General features: G+C 46.6%; 1 protein-coding gene across 1 annotated transcript in view; it reads right to left on the bottom strand.

Annotated features, from left to right (window-relative positions):
- Window positions 1–13,316: 13,316 nt before the first annotated feature.
- CMTM8 (CKLF like MARVEL transmembrane domain containing 8) overlaps window positions 13,317–20,999 on the bottom strand; it is a 108,804-nt gene continuing 101,121 nt past the window's right edge. The window contains exons 3-4 of the mRNA XM_043595606.1: window positions 15,331–15,447; window positions 13,317–13,762 (exon numbers count right to left, since the gene is read on the bottom strand). Coding sequence (XP_043451541.1) covers window positions 13,679–13,762; window positions 15,331–15,447 — 201 coding nt within the window. The 3' untranslated portion in view covers window positions 13,317–13,678. The remainder of the gene's footprint in view (window positions 13,763–15,330; window positions 15,448–20,999) is intronic.

Raw genomic sequence — 20,999 nt, 5'->3', positions numbered from 1 at the left:
CAGAACCCCCCTGAAAGACTTCACACTCTAAGAGAAAGTCAGCCAGATGCATGGTCTCCAAGCAGCTGGCGAAAATTTAAGAATTTCCAAGTTCTTCTCTGTTCACCTACCCTGAAGGAGTACAGGTTCCAAGGCTTCAATTAGAGTGTCACCGTCTGACTATAACTCATTTACACCAATGTAATCATGATGATATCTCAGTTCAGATATAATGAAAGAATATAATGAGAGTCGATTCTGTATTAGTCAGTATTTTGGCTTGCAAGTGATAGAAACTAAACTCAAGCAAAAAAGAATTCATTGGCTTGTGTGACTGCGGTATGCAGACATAAAACCTATCGCAGGCACAGGCCAATACAGGTGCTCAAATCAGGCACAGTCAGAACTTATTTTCTTTTGGTTCTGGAGGCTGGAAGTCCAAGAGGTGCCATCAGGGTTGATTTCTGGTGAGGCCTCTCTTCCTGGCTTGGAGACAGCCACCTTCACACTGTGTCCTCACATGGTCTTTCCTCTGTGCATGGAAACAGGGGGTGAGAGAGAGAGTTGGGGGGGCGGGTATGGTGTCTCTTCCTCTTCTTGTAAGAATACCAGCCTTAATGGGATTAGGGTCCCACCTAATTATCTTAATTATCTTCCGGCCCCATCTCCAAATACAGTCACATTGGGGGCTAGGGTTTCAACATATGAATTTTGGGGGCACATAATTCAGTTCATTACCAGCCTCTGATTGGTCCAAATATGGGCCATGTTTCCTTTAAACAATCATTATGTCCCGGGGGTAGATATTTTTATTGGACAGGCCAATTTCTACCTACCCATATAGCTTTGTGTGGGTAGTTCTCCAGAACCACAGGAACTGAGTTGGGGAGGGGTGATTCCCAAAAGGAAAATCAGCGTGCAGGTCCCTGAAAGGGGAGTGAGTATTAGGCAGTCTTATGGACTGAATGTTTGTGTCCCCCACAAATTCAAATGTTGAAGCTCTACCCTCCAATGTTTTGGTATTTGGAGATGGGACCTTAGGGAGGTAATTAGGGTTGGATGAGATCATGAGGGATTAGTGCCCATGGCATTAATGGCCTTATAAGAAACACCACAGAGCTCTTTCCCTCCCTCTCTTCCATGTGAAGACACAGCAAGAAGGCTGCTACCTGCAAGCCAGGAAAAGAGCTCTCACCAGAAATGGAATTGGCTGGCACCTTGATCAGGGACTTTCAAGGCTGTGGGAAAATAGACGTATGTTGTTTAAGGCACCAAGTTTAAGGTGTTTCGTTATGGCAGCCCAACCTAAGACAGAAGGGCAAAAGCATCAATGTCCATGACCCTTTTCTAGTACCTGCCTTTTAAATCCTTTTCCAGTGAAGTTTTAGAAGTTTCTCAGGCTCTGACAACCAGCCAGACTCTCCGGTCCTTCTGAGGAACATCAGCCTCCTGTGAATGGACCAGGATGGCCCTAGAGCCAGAAGTAGCCCATCAAGGACTCAGCCAGCAGCATTTGGAACAGCCTGACATGAGAGCTTAGCCCAACAGAAGGCCATCAGATCCCTTCTGTTGAGGAGTCTGACTTGGAGGTGCTGGGAGGGGTCAGCAGTTGGCACGTGGAGGCAGCAGAAGCCAGAGGACACCGAGAAGGTGGAAGCTGTAGGCTGGAACTACGGAGACTTGAGTGGAACAGAGTGGCTGAAACCCAGCGGATCAAGAGCTCACCATGGAGGGCCAACAAGAAACCTGGTCCTTGGAGCTGGGCAGGAAACCTCTGCCTGTGCTACCTGGCTGTGTGGTTGACAGGCAGGACTCTGGAACCGAACCACCTGCATTTGGCTCCCAGTTCCATCCCTTGCTAGATCTATGTCCTTGGACAAGTTACTAACTTCTCTGATCTTCCATTTCCTCCTCTGTAAAGAGGAGCAACAATAGAACTGACTTTCAGGGCAAATATGGGAATAATATACATGGACAGATGGTGCCTCCAATAGTGTTTGGCTCATAGTAACATATGTTACTTTTTGTTGTTTTTTTTTTAAAGTTTTTGTTCCAAGGGGTACCTGGCTGGCTCAGTTGGTAGAGCAAGAAACTCTTGATCTCCAGGTTGTGAAAAAAGAAAAGCAAGATAAAGAAAATTGCAAGTCTGGATGGTTTCATTGGAGAGTTCCACCAAACATTCAAAAGTTATTATTCCTTCTGTCCTTATGTATTTAAACAAGAAGGTTCTACCACCTGGAGGCTGAGGGACCCCCCAGTGGGTCGCTGTTCCATAACCATAAGCATCGGAAACCTTTTCTAAGGGGGAAATAAAAGACTTTTTGGATCTGTAATGCAATGTCAGGCAATCTGAGTAAAAGAACTTCTGGGGGGGAATTTCACTGGGAGGGACAGAGGGGGAGAAAGAGGACTCACCTAGTTATTTGTGACTCATGCATCATTCAGCAAACGTTACTGGACCCTTCCACATGCCGGGCAGAACAATTCATAGGTGAGGAACGCCCTTGCCCAGGGAGTTTGTAGCCCCTAACAATATGGGGGAATAGAGCCAGGTGATAGAGGGAGCTGTGATTGTCACCTCCATGGGGCAGAGTCCAGGTCTGGACTGGAAGGTTCCCCGCTCGTGTCCAGTGTGAAACAGAGTGCCTGGCCCAAAGTAGTATGCAATACACATTTGTGAGATTAATACAGAACTGCAGGGATGGCCCACAGGAGGGAGGAACCAGCTTGTCCTGAAAGGGGAGGAGGAAGGTTCACGGAGGAGCTGGTGCTTGGAACTGTGTCTTGAAGGATGATTAAAAATGTGTTGGGTGGGCAAAAAAGGGAATGGGATATGCCTAGGCAGGAGGCATGAAACTGCACCAGAGGATTCCAGGAATTGCTACTGACACTGATAATGATGACAATGAGGTGTCTACTGTCGTGATGGTGTTGCCCTGATCGCAGCTACTGCTCTGACACATTCCCATCTTGGTTCCCGTGATTCTCTGCAGGGAATGTCTTGCTTATCTTTCCCTATTTTGTGTTGTGATTTGCAAATTAGAATCACCTGTGAAAATACACCTGCCGAGGCTCAGCCCTGAGGATCCCAATTCAGGGTGCTCAGGTGGAGCCTGGACCTCTGTGTTTGGAAGAAGTCCCACCACAAGTGATACTGATGCCCCTGGCTGAGAACTGTTGACCTGGCAAATTGCCAGCGGTCCAACTAAGTCTCGCTGAAATGTCACTGCCTGTGGGAAGCCTTCCTTGAGCAATGAGCAATCTCCCATGGCATTCATTCAACCAGAACTTACTGAGCATCTACAAAGTGCCAGGCTCCATGTTGGACACGGAAGTACATGTTCATTGCCCTTTTGGAACTTCCTAATAAGAAGGAAGTAGACGGATAAAGCTAGCAATTTTAGTAGACTATGGTGAAGGCTAATTGACAGGGTAAAAGTAGATGTGCCACGGGAGCCAATGGGAGACACAGGGAAGGCTTCCTGGACGAGGGGCCATCTTAACCACACACAGAATGATAACGAGCTGTTAACCAGTTACTGGCGGTTGGAGAGTTGAGATAAACACTCAGAGGCATGTCTCAGAGGACATGAAATTCATTGAGGCTTGAGCACAGGGGTCCAAAGGAGGGGGAGGAGCTAGATGAGGCTGAAGAGGTGGCAGGACAACATGGCAAAGACAGGTGGGTCCCCTCAGTGCACCCAGCTGTGCGTGCACCCAGCACTGCATCTACATCGCACATGTCCGATGCGCCACACTTCAGGCTTAGCGGTCTCTCTTCCCAGACTGGGCAATTCTAGATGGAAGAAATTATGTGTGGAAAATCTGCAGTCAGGGTCATGCTACCTTGGGTTTGAATCCTAACCCTGCCGCCTACTTACTCTGTGAACTTGGGAAGTTTCCAAGCCCCTCTGGGCCTCAGTTTCCCTAGCTGTAAAATGAGGACAAAAGCTTCTATCTCTACTTTCTAATCCAATTATCATCTGCATCATATCAAACCACCCCAAAGGTTATGGGCTTGCAATCATTTATTACCATCTCTTATGGTTCTCGTGATTTGACATGGCTCAGCCGAGCAGTTGTCACTTGGGGTCTCATGCAGCCGTAATCGGATGGGAGCCAGTCAGATGGACTGCAGTCACGTGAAGGCTTGATGGTGCTGAACGGCCTAGAAGGGTCTCTCACACGTCCGGCAGTTGATGCTGGCTGCTGACTGGGAGCTCAGCTATGGCTGTCAAGGGGAGTGCCTGCACGTGGCCGCTCTATGTGGCTTGGGCTTCTCAGAGCATGGCAGCGGGGTTCTGAGAGGGAGCACTGGCAGTGAGCATCCCAGGAGGCAGGACAAGGAAGATGCCAGGCCAGTTAAAGAATATTCCTCCATAATCTTGGAGGTCAATGAGTTCACAGGACCTGCCCGGATTTTAGAGGGTGGTAAGATAATGTCCACCATTTGATGAGGACATGGCAGGGTGACGTTGTCAAGCCGTCTTTCAAAAACACAACCTGCCATGCCTCCCATGAGGATTAGATAAATTAAGGCACGGGCAACTCTCCGCGCCATGCCTAGCACATAGCAAGTCCTCCGAAGCATGCAGACTCTTCTTGCCTTTATCCCGACATCCTCAGCACCAATCGCAGTGCCCGGTGCACAATGGTGCATCTTCATCATTTTTAGATTTGACAGTGGAAAAACTGTGTACCATTTATTTACGTTTAATTGCCATGCAGCCCAAGAATCATTGTGATTCTCATGAAACAGGTCAGATCAATTTCACTGTTAAATGAAAACTGAGTGAACACGCGTGCTCCGTCTGCGTTACTGTGGTGCACACAAAAAACCGTCTACTCGAAAACGGGGGAAAAGTGAGGGAAGACATATTGAGGGGTTCAAGAAAAGAGTAGTGTGGAAAGAGCACTAGATTCAGAGTTAGAAGACGCGTCTTGGAGACCAGGTGCCTCGGAACCACTCTGAGCAAGAATCTCCAGATCTGCAAAGTGGAGGGTGATGCTGCTTTCCTCCCAGGGCTTCTGTGGGGCTAGACTAAATGATATCATGCCTGTTTGGGCATTTGGGATGCGGTAGTGGGATGTGAAATAGGCTGGCATGAAAGGTGGTTGGGCCTGGCAGGTTAGGGCACTGGCAAACAGGTGCAAACAGCATTTTAAGCCAGGACCTAGAGAAAGACAACAAAACAACCCAAACAAACAAAAAACCAAAAAACCTCGGGGCTGCCCTTGGTTCGTATTTGCCCTCTTGGCTCATAACCCTCATCCAGTTTAAATTTTTTTAATTTTTTTTTAATGTTTATTTACTTTTGAGACAGAGAGAGAGACAGGGCATGAATGGGGGAGGGGCAGAGAGAGAGGGAGACACAGAATCGGAAGCAGGCTCCAGGCTCTGAGCCATCAGCCCAGAGCCCGACGTGAGGCTCGAATTCACAGACCGCGAGATCGTGACCTGAGCTGAAGTCGGACGCTTAAGCGACTGAGCCACCCAGGCGCCCCCCTCATCCAGTTTATATGCCTTGTCCCACGTCCTTCAGATACTCAAAGAGAGGTCTGTGCATAACTGAGGGACAAGAAACATTGCTAGCACTTGCTGGCCCACTCAAGCCATTTTGTCCTTGGTTCCAGCCTGCAGTTGAGAATTTGACACTGAATTGCACAGGTGGCTCCTTATTAGTTCCTCCTCCTGCCCAGTGTGTTTCTGGAAAAACCACCATATGGTGGATTGTCACTGAGCAGACTGATAGCCACTCATGTTTGCCCCAATAGGAACGGCAAGGAGAAAAGGTTTGCTGTTGGCCAATGTGAGCATGGTGACATCTAGTGAATTAGGCAGTGAATCCTAGCCTTAGACAGTTTTCTCTCATCCCGGGGGGGTTTGCCATGTCTCAAGTAGCCTGCAGGCTTCCTATAGACAATCTGCTATATGAATGCTCCCCAGGGGCTATAACTTGCTCAAGAGTGGCTCACCCATGCCTTAGGGCTGTGCATTTAGGAGGGGTGGGACCAGGAGAAGACACCCCATCCCCTTAGGCAGTAGAGGGTCTGCATAAAGGTCCTGGTTTTGTTTGCTTGACCTTTGGAATGAGAGGGGACTCTGGCTGCTGGTCTGCCCACAGGCGAGGTTCTGAACGTCAGTGTTTCTCTTTGTGAAGAGGAAGGGTACCACCTGGCTTAGGTAATAAAGCAACGTACAAATATAAGGAACGATTTGTTTTTATGCCAATGTTTTCTTCCAGAATCAGTATTCTTTCTATGAAGTTACCAAGAGAATAGAGGGGAGAGGAGGGGGAGGGAGGAGGGGGAGCAAGAAAGGGGAGAGTCTCTTTCTCCTACTTTATCCATGGAATCTTTCATAAATGAGAGAAATGATGGCCAAAGATGACTACGCTTCCCTTCAAAAGGAGACAAACATAATGGGTATAGTTCCCTGCATAGTTTTCATGCAATTGCCCTGGTCATTTGTCTGCCTTCATAAGGGGGCCTTGAAGAGGTTCATTTTCCCACTAGTTACGAGGATCCTGGTTTTTCCAGCCTGCTGAAACCACTGCCTTCTCTTGTCTCTGATTTAAAAATATTTGTTATTTCCTGATGATGAATGTATTTCCTGCTCATTATAGAAAATTAGGGGAAATTCAAACCAACAAAGACAATAAAAATCACCCCATGATCCCACCACTCTTTACAATTTAGTTTGCTCTGCCTTTTGTCAACTCCAAGTTAGACTCTAAATGTGTTCTAGTAAGAATTCCTCACACAGTTTTCAGTGGGAGCATTGATTTGTGTGTTCATACACAATTTATTTTTCTCTATTATGTATTCTTAGAAAGACAGCACTTTAACAACTGATCTTCAATTTAATAACCAATTTAGCAACCACAGTTCAGCACAGCTTGAGAAATGTGTTAAAAATACAAAGTTAAATCATTAATGGCAGTGCTAACCCACTCTGATTTGGAATAAACTTGGGAGGGGTGGGGTTGGAGTGAATTCATTTCTAAAGGCTCATTAGATGGACTTATTTATTTAACCATTCTCTTTCTGTTAGGGTTTTAGGTTGATGCAGTATGTATGTGTGTGTGTGTGTGTGTGTGTGTGTATGTATTTAAAAAAAAATTTTTTTTAATTAAACTCTATGCCATAATGAGGGGCTCAAACTCACAGCCCTGCAATCAAGAGTTGCATGCTCTACTGAGTAAGCCAGCCCAGGCACCCTGAACTTTCTTTTTTTTTTTCCTATTATACATAAGACTGGGATTAATATCTTCGTGCATGAACCTCAGGCTCCTAACCGAAGCAACCCCAAATCCAAGGGAATATTTTTAAGCTCTTCATATATATTGCCAAACGGACTTCCGAAAATGTTGTACCGCTTTATCCCCACAGCCTGTAACATTTCCACCTGCTTCTTTTCCTCACATTACAGATGTTTCCAGTCGGCTAAGCTAGAGGGGCTGCAGACCAGGGGCAAGAAAACCTGCATATCTGCCCAAGCTATTCCAATTACTCACGGTATAAACTTGGGCAAACTGCTGATACTTAATAAAGCCTCAACTGTCCTTATCAGATAAATGGAGCTCTTGACGCCTGCTAAGGCAAAGCTCTTTTGAGGACCAACTGACGCCATGTGTGAAAGCGCTTTGTCAAGTATAAAATCGTAGGTTGACTCATATGACATTTTTGTAGGCCAAAGAGTCAAATATTGGCAATTTCATACGGTTCAACCCAACACTGTTACCATTAAGTGGTTAGAAGTTGTTAGGCAATTACTCATTTGTGCTTTCCAGAAACTAATCAGCTAGTTGCGTGTTTTCCCAGGTACCTAGCTCAGTAATCGCTTGGCAGCTCTCATTTATTAAGCGCTTTCTGACATTTCTTCAACAGTCTCGAATTCTGACGGCACTACTTTCACAGCCCACGTTCAGAATTGCCTTCTGTTGGTTTCCCTCAGCTTGTCTTCTAAACCAGCTACTCCTTCAAGGTCTCCTGGGAGCCGGCATTAACTTCCCAGCATCTTCACCGCCGCAGCCATTTGTTGAACACATACTGTGTTCCGCACACTGTGCCGAGCTCCAGAGGGAAGATGGGTATGAAAATGCTCGCCTCTGCAACAGACCACAGACCAGGTGGGAGACGGGTGGTAGTGAATCATGTGACAGCAGGGCAGAGGGGACAGGAGCCACAAGGACATTTCAAAATGCCCCACAGTGTTTTTCTTTTAAAACCAGCATTCTCCGGGTATACGTCACATAAAATAAAACGCACCATCTTCAGTAAATAGTTTGTGGATTTTAGCAAATGCATATGCGCATGCAGCCCCCACCATAATCAAGATGCACACTGTTTCTATCACCTCAGAACATTTCCCTGTGTCCCTTTCTAGCTAATCTCTTCCACCTCTAACCCCAGGCAACTGCTGATTGGCCTCCTATCGCGATAGATTTGTTTTGCTTTTTTTTTTTTTTTTTTGAATTTCATATATAGATAGAATCAAGCATTATACATATGTTTTTTGGTCTGGCTTCTTTCATTCAGTGTAATATTTCAGTGACTCATCTACATTGCTGCATGTGTCCAGAGTTTGCTCCTTTTCATTGCTGAGTAGTATTCCATCGTGAGAATATACCACAGTTTGTTTATTCACTGTTTGATAGTCATGTGGGTTGTTTCCAGTTTGGGCCAATTATGAATGCAGCCAGCTGTGCATATTCTTGCATAAAAGTCTTTTTGTGGACATGTTTCTCTTGGGTAGATATCGAAGAATGGAATTGCTGGGTCATATCACATGTGTATGTTTAACTTTATAAATAATTGTACTGTTTTACAGTCCCACCAGCGATGAATGAGAAGTCCAGATTCTCCGAGACCTTGTCAACACCTGGTACCATCAGTCTTTTTAAATTGAGCCTTTCTGGAGGGTGTGATGTCGCATCTCATTGTGATTTTAACTGGAAAAGTATGTACCTTGTTCCTGTCAAGAGTTGAGGCCTAATCCTCACTCTTAGAAGCTCAGTGTTCTTCGGTACTAATGGCCAACTTACTTCCAGAGAAGGAAGCCATTTCTCATGGATGACTATTGTCTTTCAGACAAAAGGTAGAGTTCTCATTATAAGTTAAAATGATCAGAGGCCAGGCTGTTCACGCTGCATTCACACACAGCCTTCCTATTGCAAGGTCATGACCAAGCCAGGTCATGAAAATTCCTGTGAGTCCCCATCCCCCTGCTGTTTCTCTTTCTAAGACTTTTCCATGTTATCACCATCTTTTTTTTTCTTTTTAACAATTTTTTAAATGTCTTACATTTATTTTTGAGAGACAGCACAATCAAGGTAAGGGGAGAGAGAGAGGTAGATGCAGAACCGGAAGCAGGCTCCAGGCTGGAGCTGTCAGCACAGAGCCCGACGCGGGGCTTGAACTCACAAACTGTGAGATCATGACCTGAGCTGAGGTTGGACACTCAACCAACTGAGCCACGCAGGCACCCTCATGTTATCACCATCCTTCAACGATAGCTTCAGGAAGGCTTGAGTCACTCTCTCATGTGGACTCTCAAATCTTTCTTTTTCTACCCTTCTGTTGCTCAAAAGCACTGGAACTAACATTGACTTACACCAGCACTATTACCATCTACTTAGGGCCTTGTGGGGACTATTAGAAAGTAAATCAGAACCAAGGTGTTATGCCTTTGCTCGAAAGCCACGTTCCAGGATGTCCTGTGCGTTGGTTAGGATATGTGCTGTTCCAAGTAACAGGAATTAGTTTAAGCAAAGCGAGTGTCATTGCTCATGTCATTGCAAAGCCCAGAGTTTGACAGCATTCAGGGCTGAGAGGATTCACTGACTCAATGATGTAACCCGGAAGGTTCTTTCCATCTCTTGGCTCTTCCTTCTATCACCTTCGTCCTATGACTGGCTCCCCCTTGTGGTCACAAGATATTTACCAACAATTTCCCCGCCTACTTACTTCCTCAGAACTCTGACACAGCCAAGCCCTGGGGCACATGCCTATCCCTGAACCAATCAATCCGTGTGGCCAGGGGGTGGAAGCAGTTTAGGCAAAGCCCCCTTCCCCCCAGGAAGCTGGGGCATGAGTGGGTGGGTGGTTACTGAATAAAAACTAAGACAGATAACAAGAGGAGGAGTACTAGGACAGATAACCAGAGGTGTGGGCCAGGCAGCGACAAGGTCCACTACAGCCTGGACTTAGAATTATTCTGAATATTCTAGGGAAAAAAACCCTCTGCCATGGACACACAAGTTTTCCCAACACATACGTTCCAAATGCAATGTCTCCTTGGCCAACAACTTTCTTGCCACTCACCTTCCTTAGTCTCCCTCAAACACCTTCTAGATCGAACACCTAAGTTCACCTACCCCCTAACTTGTAACCATACTCACTCCAATCTTCCTCGTTGCTCTCAACACCATGGACATAGCTGTCACCTTCCTTCACTGCCATCTGCTTACAAGTCACACTTGGCAGAAGCCCGTGGTCAGAACTTCTACGCAAGGCCAAGTTAACAAATGCTTCTTAACTTGTCCTCTTACACGGTATGTGTTTGCTCCTGTGCCCCTGGCCTTACATGCCCAACTTTTTTTTTTCTGTGAAAAATCCATCTTTTCAATTAAAATAATAATTGTCTAGGGGACAGAAATACAAACTTTTAATTGATTTTCTACCCAAGGCTGTAGCTTCAGTGAATATTTTTTAAAAATCGAATGCGTACTTAGTTTTGAGGGAGAGAAGGCGGGGAGGGGCAGAGAGAGAGGGAGACACAGAATCTGTCAGCACAGAGCATGATGTGGGGCTCAAACTCCCGGGCTGCGAGATCATGACCTGAGCTGAAGTCGGACGCTCAACCTACTGAGCCACCCAGGAGCCCCTTCAGTTAGTACTTTCAAATATCTGTGCTCTGTGCAGAGATAACTTTATGTATTTATGTATTTAAACTCTTTTGTGTGCTGATACCCTGGGGGGATTTTTCTAAGAAAGCAGCAACTTTTAAATGTATCAAAATAAACGATATTGAACCTTCTTGTCTCTGGGTTTTCTTGTAGTTCTCAAATGTTGGCTACATATCTTGGGGGCTATGAGTTGGGACACTGCAATGGAGAGAGATTGATTGCCTAAAGCATGTCACTGATTGGCCGTAAGTGGGTAAATACATCAAACTCAAAACCCACCCAGCTCCACCAAAGAGGACGTGATGCTTTTGGAAGGGCAGTTGGTGGCCACCTATGCCAGAGAATAGTTTAAGCACTCTGTATCCTGTCCTTGTAATAATATTTTTCAAACCTCAGAAACCTATTCTTTTTATGTTTGCTATATCGCACGTGGCTTTTCTTTAAGAGAAAAATGGAAGCCGTTCAAAAACTTATAGCTTCATCTGAACAGCAGAGAATCATTGTATTGTCCCAAAACCCGCACTTAAAATTGCACGAACAAAGTCAGCATTCAAAAGAGGAAATAAGAATTTCCTTTCAGTTAAAAAAATAGATATTTGGTCTTGCTTTGTGTTTGTTTTTGGGCAAACTCTCAGGATGACACAAATGGTCAAGCTCCTGAAAAGCCACAAATAAAGACAACAAGCACTCCTGCCTGGAAACAAATGAGTATTGTTCTCTAGAAATAGATCTCATTGGGGCTACTGGCTCAAGAAAGACCTATAGCCTTTATGGAGAATATTTCCAAAGTGGGTTATGGAACTCTTCACCCCAGAAGCTGCTTCCTATAAATGGGGCCATGATTATAGAAATCACACACATACACACACACCACAGTGGGTGGCGAGGACATAAAACAGACTTCTTTCTTTCTTTTTTAAAAAGTTTATTTATTTTTTGGGGGGGGGAAGGGGCAGACAGAAATTGAGGGCAAGAATCCCAAGCAGGGTCCCTGCAACCATCCCGTCAGCACAGAGCCCGATGTGGGACTCGAACTCACGAACTGCGAGATCATGACCTGAGCCGAGATCAAGAGTCGGACACTTAACCAGACTGAACCACCCAGGCGCTCCCAGGCTTCTTTCTTGATGGTTGTTTCCAGAAGTTGCCTGAAACACGCATCTGGAAGTTCTAGTTTTTCTGCCTTTTGTCGAGCTTTGGTTGCAATACCAAGTACTTAAAACACCCAGTACACGGAGGATGACTATGCCTCTGTGAGTGTGAGACAGAGAGGAACAAATTCTGACTAGTGATTTCAACTTTTCTTGCAAAATCAGCGAGTTGGAGGCTGTCCTGCTGGTGACCAGGAATGCAGCCCCTCAAGGATTGAGCGCTGATCACCTGTGGGTCTGTGTTGCTAAAATCCGACTGTCACAGCTCGCTGGATGCCGGACTCAGAGTGGCCTCTGGTACCCCCAACCCTCACCCACTCCCACACACCTGTCCCCTACACTCCCCTTATTCTCGGTCCCCGTCTTCCCACTAGCTCTTTGGATCCAGAACCCAGGAACATTCTTCATTGTTCCTTTCAAAGGTCGGTGGTGGGTGTTGGACACTGAAGAAATCTCACCTCTCCTCTACAGAGGCAAACAGAACTTGGATCAGAACTTACAGGTAAACAGGAGGACGGACCAAATAACCAGACGACTCACAACAGAAACAAACAGTACTGCTAAACAACAGCAGAAGAGTGAGGCCCCGGGGGTCACGTCCGCAGAGTGCGCAAGCTAACGCGGCTCACTGTCATCAACCCTATTAACGCTTCTGTGGTTTTTTGTTTTTCAAAAGAAGCTCATGTTGAAAAATCACCCACAGCACACTGCCTTACCAGCAAGAACCATCCTAACTGAACACACTTCCTCTAAACACGCATCTGCCTTGCTGCCTGGGGTTCTTTCCACCCTCTGATGATAGCTAACAACGATGCCACAAAGTAGTCGTTCTGGAGAACTTCTGGTCAGGTATTTTCCACAACGTAGGGTACATGAGTCCCTGTGGTCAGTGAGTATCTTAAGGGACACGCAAGTACTTATTTTCATGGTTATGCACTAATTCTAATACGTATCAGGAAAAAATGCCACCAGCAAGCACATCAGTCCGTGCACTCAGCAGCACCACGTAGGGTGAGCATCTTAACGAACTGCAAGGCCAGAGTTTCACTAGGTGCTTTTTCTGGGCCCTCTGGTTAGCAGATGAGAATCATGGCCACTGACGATCCCCGGGCTTGGGGAGATGGGTCTCTCCTGCCACCCTGGTCCAGTGGCTGTGGACAAGGGTCTCTGGGCAACGTTGCAACTGGACAGTCCCGTGAGGGTGAAGATGTATCCACAGCACCCCAGCTCAGGCTGTGGTAACAGGTCTCCTTTCTCAAATCAGACACCTTACCCGGGGATTTTGAAACATTTAATCAGAAAAGAGTCTAGCATTTGAAAAGTTAGGTTGATAAACTTGACACAGTCTTGATATTAGCAATTTCTCTATTTATACATTGTCTAAGAAAATAAGGTCTGTGAAGACATCCGCAAGATATTGAAGAGTTCGTTACAAGCTACAGCAAACTGCAGATAAGTATCCAGTTTAATTGTAACAAACTGCCGCGAGCAAATTTAACTAGGTATATAAAAACATTAGTCAAATACAATTCTCTGGAAATATACATCATACCTACAGTTTGTCGGGTTTTTTGTTTTCGTTTTTACAAGGAGATTCTTCGTGTTTTCTCCCTCCCTTTTAATTCTCAAAATGGCCAATCACTGTATGGTCCTGGATCTCCAAGCTATAAAACTGAAATATGTGTTCCCAGCATAGCAGATGGTGACCAGAAAGGCGAAGAACTACAGGAAACAAAGCATAATAGAAAGAGGGCTTAGGGCACATTCTGATTAGCAAAAGTTATCATTTCGCCTCCATTGAATCAGGCACTCACAGCATCCCTTAACTCCAGGCTTCCTCATCTAAAACTGCTTTATTGGTTCAATTACCTTCCTTCTGAAATGATCTCTGGCTATGCTGGTTGTTTGGGTTTTGTTTTGTTTTTTTTGTTTTGAAACATAAAAGCTGGAAAAGCTTGTAGTTCTGCTCAAATAACCACAGGCTGTTCACTTTGGGGTGACTATGGTGGGGTGGCATCCGAGAAAAGCACATGAATCCCTAATTTAGTACAGGCAATTTTAGACCAGGGCTTAACCTCAGACTGTCATACGATCAGTTAAATAAAGGAGTCGAGTTTGTAGGAGGAAGCGATGAACCCACGTGGTACGAATGGGGAGCAGGGAAAATGCAGGCCCCTCTTCCGGGGCAGCTACTGCCCAGTTCCGGTGGATTCTTGCTGTAGGATAGCTTGAGCCATGTGCTGCTACGGCGTGTGATTTTTTTGTTAAGTTTATTTGTCTAGTTTGAGAGAGACAGAGACGGTGCTCGTGGGGGAGGGGCAGAAGGAGGAGACAGAGAATGCCAAGCAGGATCTGCGCTTCTGGTGCAGAGCTGGATGCCGGGCTTGAACTCACGAAACCGTGAGATCATGACCTGAGCCGACACCAAGAGTCGGACACTGAACTGACCGAGCCACTCAGGTGCCCCAGAGCTTGTGATTTTTAATGTCATGCACACCACGCTCTCTACGTTTGAGTAGAGATTTTCAAATATAAATACAAGGATATAATGAATGGCTATATTATCATCAGTCAGCCTTCACACTATCATTTTGGCATTCCTGTCTAACTGCCCCCCACTCCCCTGCCAATGGCTTCTCTGGGGGATGGAATATTTTCAGGCCAATCTCAGAGAAACTTCTAGATTTAGTTTTTACAACCAGAGCGACAATACACACGATGGCTTAGAAATGCAAACCATACAGAAGCGTGTGTGTGTGTGTGTGTGTGTGTGTGTATATCACAAAGCAGAAGCCCCTCAGGCCTCTCCCCTCGTCACCCAGCCACAGTGTCTGGAAGGAACCTCTGTTACTGTGTACTTTCCTCTGCATTCCCAGTGCATAAACAAACATCTCTACTTCTCAAAAAAAAAAAAAAAAAAGAATCATAGTGTGTTCATTGTTTTGCAACTGTCTCCCCACTTGAACTGTAGTCAGTAGAATTATTCTTAGACGGCCACAAATAGCTTTCCTCCCTCAAATACTTACTCTGTTCCAAACTATCTGGCTGTCACTCAAGCTGGGTCTTTTAGCCTCTGTGCACCTCAGGCCGTCGGGAGGTCCCACTAATTTTCAATGCTTTCAAACCACAAGCCAATGGCCAGTGTGTCACAACTGTGGGTGGTGCTTTCCCCCTCCTGCAGATAATTTGGGCCTCCTCCTGGATCCCCAGCCCCAGTGGGAGGAGGAGACTGTGATCCTGACCATGGAGGTTTGGGAGGGGGGGTGGTGGTGTTGAAAGGGCTCACTTACCGATGAGGCTGCCCAGCTGTTGAAGTTGTGGCTGTCCCTCTCCGGGGAGACAGAAGAGGCATCCACCACAGCGGCCGAGAGGTATAAGACGAAGGCACTGCCATTAAAGCACAGACCCTGGGAGAGACAGAGGGGTGGGGTGGTCAGGGAGTGTGGAAGGTCTGGGCACCTCTGGACCTGAGAAGTGGCCAGGACCGCATGCCAGGTGTGGAAAGGGTGCATCTGGACGCTTGGGAAGGGCTTTTTTTTTTTTAAGTTTATTTTTTATTGAAGGGGACAGAGAGAGAGAGAGAGAATACACAAGCGTGTGCAATCAGGGGAGAGGCAGAAATAGAGGGAGAGGGAGAGGGAGAGGGAGAGGGAGAGGGAGAGGGAGAGGGAGAGAGAGAGAGAGAGAGAGAGAGAGAGAGAATCCCAAGCAGGCTCCTTGCTGTCAGATCCCGATACAGGGCTCAATCTCATGAACCATGAGACCATGACCTGAGCCAAAATCAAGAGTCAGATGCTCAACCGACTGAGCTACCCAGGTGCCCCCCACCCCCGAAGCAGCTCTTCAGGGCCTCTAGGAGGAGAGGGCTTAACACCAGCTTATATACAATACAACCAGACACCCCTCACCTGTCCCCCAAGATACTCAGGCTGCCTGCTCATCCCTTCAGCCACTTCTCTCTCTCAATTTGCTCTTAATCCTTGCTTCACCCAGATTTCAGCCATGGCGACCTACTGGCTGAGGAAGGCAGGTAGCTGGGGGCCCCAGCAAGATCTGCCTGGCCCATGGCCCCAGCAGGTACAGCCCTTCAGCACCTGTCCCTGACCCAGAGCTGGGAGACAGCCTTTCCCAAAGCAGGCGAGCTGATCCATTTCCCTGCTCTAAGCAGGGCGGGACATTTAGGTGAACTCCTCAACCCTAGCAACAAGTTCTTCAAACTAAAAAGATTATACATATTAATAGAGCCCTTTGGGAACTAATCTTTCCCTTGGCTTCACCTTATTTTTTCCTATTCTTAGAGAAGACAGATATGTAAATCCAAGGAGGTATTTGGTTTTCAGCTATATTTAAACTCTAGGAAATCCTACTGTGAAATGTGTGAAACCTGATCCTATCTGAACAAGGGTGAGAGGAGGGGGTGGGGTGGGGCAAGACTGATGCAGAAACCAAAGCTTTATACAGGTAGGAAGAAGGTGGCTCTCAAGGCATAGATCCTCTGTGGTCTAACAGCTCTCCCTCAGGAATTCAGAGAGACAGGAACAAATAGGGGCAAGGGGAGGAAGCAATATCTTTTTCTTCTTAGGGAAAGAAAGGCACATAGAATTTTCCAGATGCAGGTCCTAGCATTCTGAGGTGGGTTGTGTATCCCTGTTGCCTCCTCCACACTTATATTATGCCGGGTTAACGAGATTAACCTTTATGATAAGGGTAGTCCAGGATTCAGGGTATCCCCTGATGCTCATCTGCATAGAAATGTGTCCCCAAGAAGACGTGGTTTCCCTGGATGACTCATTATGTTTGCTGGTTGTGGGGTTTTTCTGGGTCCAGAAACACATTTGTGCATTACAAAAAGTTTTTATAATTAATTAATTTATTTTGAGAGAGAGAGAGAACACAAATGGAGGAGGGGCAGAGAGAGGGAGAGAGAGAATCCCAAGCAGGCTCTGCACGGTCAGCACAGAGCCCGATGCAGGGCTCGAACCCATAAACCGTGAGATCATGCCCTGAGCCAAAGTCGGATGCTCAACCGACTGAGCCGCCTAGGTACCTCCCCCAAGTTTTTTTTTCAATTGCACATTCCCTCCAGAGTTTTATACATTTGTTATCTGCCAAATAAAGGACTCTTCATACATATTTTTAATGCTGAAACAGCTAAAGGTAATTACCTCTGAGGAGTGGGGGACCTTAGTTTTCACTTTGTGGCCTTTCCACAGGTAGTGGTTAAGTTTATTTTTATTTAATAAACTAGTCACGTCTTACATTCGAATCATTAAAATGCTTAAGAAAAAAATTTAAAAGTAATGCATGTTCCTGGTAACCAAATAAAATCCAGTGTGGATAGAAGAATCTGGAGTAAAAAGTCAGTCTATTTTTTTCACCTCAGCTTTTTCCTTTGGGATATAAACAAACACCCAATTTTATACAAAAGGAGCCATAGAGTTATGTAAACTTAGAGGTTTTTTTTTTTTTCTTCACTGAAAAAGATACCAAGGGCAATTTTGCATGCCTGTCCAAAAAGATGACCTCATTTGTTGTCATAACACAAATACCTTAGAATCTAACTTTCCCCTATCGATGGACATTTCACGTTCCTAGTTTTCCCAGGGTCACAAATGCTACTGTGACGAATGTCTTTAAACAAGTATTTGGGGGTGCCCATGCATGTCCAGTCCCCACACAAGGGGAGAGATGACGGAGACAGCATTCGCAGAGGTCAGCCTGGTCAGGACTGCCCTGACACTGGCCCTGGGCCTTGTCCCCACTGCTGGGTGGGTGAAGGGCCGGAGAGGGAGTGGTGACAAGACTCCCTGAGGATATGTGTCCCCATCCCTTAGTAAGTGTGGCCCAATCCATTTTTCCAAGGCTCTCTTTCCCTCGGAGAGAAGCAGGGAAGGGCTTTCTTCCCCCCTGCACCACCCTGCGGGGCCCTGCTGGGTAATCACAGCCTCCATTCCTGCTACCTCGGTGTGGAAACTCCTCCTGCCCGCCTCCCCCACACCATCTTCCTAGGACTCCCAAATTAAGTATGTATGGGGGATGCCTGGAGTGGGAAACTAGTGAAAACAGGTGGAGAGAGGAAAGAAAAAAGAAGGGCAAAGAAATCAAGATCTGAGATTGTTTTTTTCTTTCTTTCTTTTTTTTTTTTTAATGTTTATTTATTACTTTGAGAGAGAGACAGAGCGTGAGCAGGGGAGAAGCAGAAAGAGAGGGAGACACAGAATCCAAAGCAGGCTGCAGGCTCCGAGCTGTCAGCACAGAGCCCGACGTGGGGCTCAAACTCATGGACCGCGAGATCATGACCTGAGCCAAAGTCAGACACTCAAACGACTGAGCCACCCAGGTGCCCCAGGATCTGAGATTGCTATAGAGGTTAAAGAACAGAGATCTGTGTGGCTACAGAAGTGGCGAAGGGTAACACACAGCTTCGGCAGCCTCTGGAACATCACTGAGCTTCGTCGAAACACAAGGTCGCACTGCTCTAGAGAAGCAGGACCCGAGTCTGAGACTGCTCAGGCTGAAAAAACCCTAGAGCACCCCCCCGCCCTCCCCCCCAACTCAAATGCCAGTTCTCAAAGCATCCCCGGGCCGCAGGGAACCCAGAACAAATACAGTGTCTTACCAAAGTTTCCCAACTACTCCGTTTTGGGAGAAGGTGGAGGGAGGCTCTTCTTTTCTGAAATTTGATCCTTCTTTGGTACAGAATGTCCTACCCCCCCCCCCCAAATAAAGGCACACAGATAAAAACTCTCAAACAGCTGGCCTCCTTGTTGGCCCTCCACCGTGTAGCACTGGTGTCCACGACTGACCAAACCTAACTGCGGAGAGAGAACTCCTCATCCCTTCACAGTGGAGAGGAGGAAGGTCCTCTCAGCTCCAGAGATTTCCCGAAGGCTAGGACCAGGGCATTTGTGAACCCTGGCCGCCAAGGAGACTCCAGGGTTGACGGCTGTGGTTGGCAGCAGGGGACCTGCTTCCCATTCCCTGGCTATCAAAACCCTTTCGGTGTCTATTTCTTCACCTGCAAAATGGAAATAATCCACTCCGTGTTTGCAGTTAGGGTGAGGTGAAATGATGTAATCTATGAAGGACCCAGCCTGACCTCTGGCACACAGTAGGTGCTTCATGAATGGTGGCTGCTACTGCCTATAAAAGGAGGCTGTGCCCTCTGCCCTGTACTGCTCAGAGTGCTTGCAACGAGGCCGACAGGGATGAGCTGTGGAGGATGAATCCTCAGAAAATGCATTTTTGCAGGTCCTGGTGCTTAGTGCCCCAAGGAGGACAAACAGTATTGCTTTGAAGTTTTAGCTCAAATCAGATTTGTCACAAAGCACATCCCAGCCTCTCTGGGTGACGCATATGGCCCAGAAAACATGCCTACAATTGAATCAATTCCAGTGCAAAGCTCATGCCTTATCAAGCAAAGAGCTACAGGCAAAACTATGAGACTCTGGTTTTTGTCATGTCCCATGGGCTGGTCTCCCAGCCAAGTTCCCAGTGGATGAAAGCCTGGTCTGCTCATCCCTTCTCGGCAATCTCAGATTCCCCAAATGCTCTGAGAACCAAAAGTAAATCCAAAAGTCATCTGGCAGCAAAAGCTGACTTGTACTGACATGGGGGCAATGCAGTTTTTATTACCCCTCTGCACGTGTTCGTGCAGAAATGCTAACATGTCTGATTACAGTGCTGCCCCCAGACTCAGGATCTTACGCAGTAAATGCAAGAGATTATTATCTTTCTAAAATTTGAGGGGGTGGAAATCCTGATTCTAAACCTATCTGGCCTAGGGGCGCCTGGATGGCTCAATTAAGCATCCGACTTCGGCTCAGGTCATGATCTCAAGGTTTGTGAGTTCGAGCCCCACATCAGTCTCTGCACTGACCATATTGAGCCTGCCTGGGATTCTCCCCTCTGCTTATGTGCTCTCTCTCTCTCTTTCTCTCTCTTTCAAAATAAATAAATTATAGAAAATAAATTTAAAGAAAAAAAAAAAACTACAGAAAACATGCCTAGGAACTGAGACTCAGCAGAAGTGGAATTAAAGGTACTGCTCATTCTTTTGCATCTTAACCATTGGCTCTCCCGTTACAGTTTCCAAGTTCTCTCCCTCCAAGTTCACAAGTACCTTCCTCAAGACATCCTTTAAGACCCATCGTCCTCCCAAACGGCATTCCTCCCGTTCCTCCAGGTCACTTGAATGATGCCCTCTCCCCGTATTCCCACGTGGCTGTTACTTCGAGGTGCTTTCTACCTTTTGTGATTCCCCACATCCAGATGAGTCTTTCTTCCCGGTGCCCACCCAGCGAGGCAGGACGCCCGTTCCAACCAGGCTGCGTGGGCTGCCCCAGGCAGCTACGGGCACCTCTGCTGGAGTTACTTTCAGAGCCTGCCCCACGTTCCCAAGAATCGTAACGGAAAATCCTCACGTTCGTATTTGGGGAGACTGTTAAGAGTCCGTCAATGTGTTCCGTGCAATCAAATGAGACCTGTTATTTGTGTTTGTGTGTGTGTGTGGCGGGGGGGGGGGTGGTTAACTTAGCTAGCTCTGAAAGCAGCTCCCAGGAAGAACCAGGCCAGATACACTTGAGCAGAGAGGCCACTAAAGCCTGCCAGCTTTATTTCAGTCTACACCACACTTACACACTATGCTTCAAATCTGGCTTATCAGCCACTTATTTGGAATTGGATAGTTTTTTGATCCACTGGTTGAAAATAAGCAAACAAAAAGATAGTATCGCTCCGAGCCCTGTTTTGTACACACACACGTGTGGCACCACTTGGGGTTTTTTTTGGTTTTTTTAAATCGTGCAGTCAGTCCAACTCCCCAAAAAGATGATAAATTCTCCAAAGGCAAAGGGGACCTCACCTTTTATCTCTGAGCTCCCCTCAGGATGTGTGTGATCAGTCTTCAAGATGACACTAAATGCTGCCTCCTCTCTCAAGAGTTCCCAGCTGTCCCAAG

This window comes from Prionailurus bengalensis, chromosome C2, assembly GCF_016509475.1.
Source record: "Prionailurus bengalensis isolate Pbe53 chromosome C2, Fcat_Pben_1.1_paternal_pri, whole genome shotgun sequence".
Lineage (NCBI taxonomy): Eukaryota > Metazoa > Chordata > Mammalia > Carnivora > Felidae > Prionailurus > Prionailurus bengalensis.
The sequence above is the reverse complement of the archived record's forward strand: the minus strand, read 5'-3'. Positions and strand labels throughout refer to the sequence as shown.